This window comes from Coturnix japonica, unplaced genomic scaffold (genome assembly GCF_001577835.2).
Source record: "Coturnix japonica isolate 7356 unplaced genomic scaffold, Coturnix japonica 2.1 chrUnrandom476, whole genome shotgun sequence".
NCBI lineage: Eukaryota > Metazoa > Chordata > Aves > Galliformes > Phasianidae > Coturnix > Coturnix japonica.
In genome coordinates, this window is record NW_015439878.1 from 57,436 (window position 1) to 60,008 (window position 2,573).

The window sequence follows — 2,573 nt, forward strand, 5'->3', positions numbered from 1 at the left end:
CCCAGTCCCATATGTGCCCCATTATCTGCCCCATATCTGCCCCATATCTGCCCCATATCTGCCCCCCATGGTACAAACGTGGTTTATTGAAGGGGGCGGGGCCCGGCCGGCGGGGGGGGAAGGGGCGGGGCTAACACCGCGCGGAGCTGTCAATCATGCGGGAGACCAAAGGGGGCGTGGCCCGCGGCGAGGAGACGAGGGGGCGTGGCCTTATTGCTATTGGTGGGAGCCGCGGGAAGGGGCGGGGCTACATAGTGTGGGGTCATAGAAAAGGCGGCGAGGGGGCGGGGCCAGCACCGGAAGTGGGAGGGGATAACCGGAAGGGGGCGTGGCTTGCGGAACCGGAAGTGGGCGGGGTTTGTGGGGGGGGCTCGGCCCCCCGCGGGGGGTGTCAGTGCAGGGGGGGCGGGGTCAGAGGTCACAGTGGGGTCGGAGGTCACAGTGGGGTCAGAGGTCACAGTGGGGTCAGAGGTCACAGTTGTGGGAGGTCATGTTCGGGGTCAGGGGTCACTGAGTGGGGTCAAGGTCAGAGGTCAGAAGGTCGGGGGTTGGAGGTCACCTGTTGGGGTCAGAGGTCAGGATTGGAGGTCACAGTGCAGAGGTAACAGTTGGGGGTCAGAGGTCACCGTTTGGGGTCAGAGGTCATCATCTGGGTCAGAGGTCACTGTTCAGGACAGGGGTTAGAGGTCAGAGGTCTATGTCAGACTTCGGGGTTGGAGGTCCCATGTCACAGAGCGGGGTCAGAGGTCACAGAGCGGGGTCAGAGGTCACAGTGGGAGCGGAGGTCAGAGGCTGGGGGTCAGAGGTCAGAGGTCGTGGGCTACGTGCCCTCTGGGGTCGCCCCGGGTGGTTCCTCCACTTCGTGCAGCGACGGCTCCCGGTAAAGGGCAACTGTGGGCACAGACAGAGCCATGGGGGAACCAGCCCCATAACTGACCTATAACAGCCCCATAACTGACCCCCAGCCCCATAACTGACCCCCAGACCCATAACTGATCCCCCAAACCCATAACTGACCCCCCAGACCCATAACTGACCCCCCAGACCCATAACTGCCCTATAACTGCCCCCTAACAGCCCCCTCAGCCCCATAACAGCCCCCCACAGCCCCACATCTGCCCTATACAGCTCCCCAAAAACCCCCTCAGCCCCACAATTCTACTCTCAGCCCCCTAACAACCCCATCAGCCCCACATCTGCCCTATACAGCCCCCCAACAACCCCCTCAGCCCCATAAATGGCCCCCTCAGCCCCCTAACAACCCCGTCAGCCCCACAACTGCCCTATAACAGCCCCTAAACAACCCCCTCAGCCCTATAAATGCCCCTTCAGCCCCATAACAGCCCCCTCAGCCCCATGAATGCCCTCCTCAGCCCCCTAGCAGAGCCCTCAGCCCCACAACTGCCCCCTCTACCCCCTGACATCCCCCCATACCCTCCAGCAGNTGCCCCTTCAGCCCCATAACAGCCCCCTCAGCCCATAACAGCCCCATAACAGCCCCCCAATAGCCCCCTCAGCCCCATAACAGCCCCCCCTACCCCCTGACATCCCCCCATACCCTCCAGCAGTTGGGGCAGGAAATGTGCGGCCGCTTTGTCCTTGCGCACTCGGTGTCCGGCCATGGGGCGGCCGTGTCGGTCCAGCCCCAGATACCAGGCCCGCCCCGAACGTCGCTGCCGATATAGGGCCGAGGCGTAGAGCACGTGGTAGTTCTCAAACACACACTCCTTGAAGCGACACTCGGCCGTGAAGTGAACCTGGGGGGGACGTGGGGGGGTCAGGGGGGTCCCATAGACATGGGGGTCCCATAGACATGGGGGTCAATGGGTTGGGGTCAGTGGGGTATTGGGGTCAGTGGTTTGGGTTTGGTTGGGTATTGGGGTCAAGTGGACAATGGGGTCAGTGGGTTTGGGGTCAATGGGGTAGTGGGGTCAACGGGGCATCGGGGTCAATGGTTTTGGGTCAATTGAGCATTGGGATCAATGAGTTTGGGGTCAATTAGACAATGGGGTCAATGGGTTTGGGGTCGGTTGGGTATTGGGGTCAAAGAGCATTGGGGTCAATGGGTTGAATGTCCCATCAGAAGGGACCCATTGGGGGATGGGGGGTGGCTGTCCCTATTATGGGGAGGGTCCCATGTGGGGGTCCCTGACTCACGGAGGCGTAGACGACCCCGGCCCCATTCATGGCCACGTAGCGCCCGGCTCGCGCCCCCTGGATGGCAACAACGCGGAGCCCCACCGGGATCAGGTTGAACAGAGCTGGGGGAGGGGCAGGGGGTCACCATGGAGAGACCCTCCCCCCAAAGCCCCCCCCAAAGCCCCCATTGCAGACCCTGTATCACCCAGTGTCACCCTATGAGCCCCCACCCCTCGTTTAAGCCCCACCCACCAGCTGCCAGGCCACACCCCCTCGCATTAAGCCCCGCCCACTCATTGACAGGCCCCACTCCTCCATTAAGGCCCACCCACTCATTATCATACCATTAACATAAAGCTCTGCCCACCTTAAGCCCCTCCCACTCCATAACAACCCATTAATCCCCACCCACTCATTAGCATACCATTAACAGG

General features: G+C 61.9%; 1 protein-coding gene across 1 annotated transcript; it reads right to left on the bottom strand.

Moving 5' to 3' along the window:
• Positions 1-379: 379 nt before the first annotated feature.
• Positions 380-2,294, bottom strand: LOC107307066 (fibroblast growth factor 11). Its single transcript, XM_015850505.2, has 3 exons — positions 2,158-2,294; positions 1,559-1,757; positions 380-891 (listed from the first exon to the last, which is right to left on the bottom strand). The coding sequence occupies exons 1-3, from the start codon at positions 2,185-2,187 to the stop codon at positions 821-823; spliced, it is 300 nt and encodes a 99-aa protein (XP_015705991.1). The 5' UTR covers positions 2,188-2,294; the 3' UTR covers positions 380-820.
• Between the last annotated feature and the right edge of the window lie 279 nt (positions 2,295-2,573).

Bases quoted from the DNA above. Each gene is read 5' to 3' on its own strand.
- LOC107307066 (XM_015850505.2), bottom strand. From the start codon at position 2,187: ATGAATGGGGCCGGGGTCGTCTACGCCTCC. The intron at 1,758-2,157 runs GTGAGTCAGGGA...CGTCCCCCCCAG, and splicing joins CCGGGGTCGTCTACGCCTCC to GTTCACTTCACGGCCGAGTG. The intron at 892-1,558 runs GTATGGGGGGAT...CTGTGCCCACAG, and splicing joins CCTGCCCCAACTGCTGGAGG to TTGCCCTTTACCGGGAGCCG.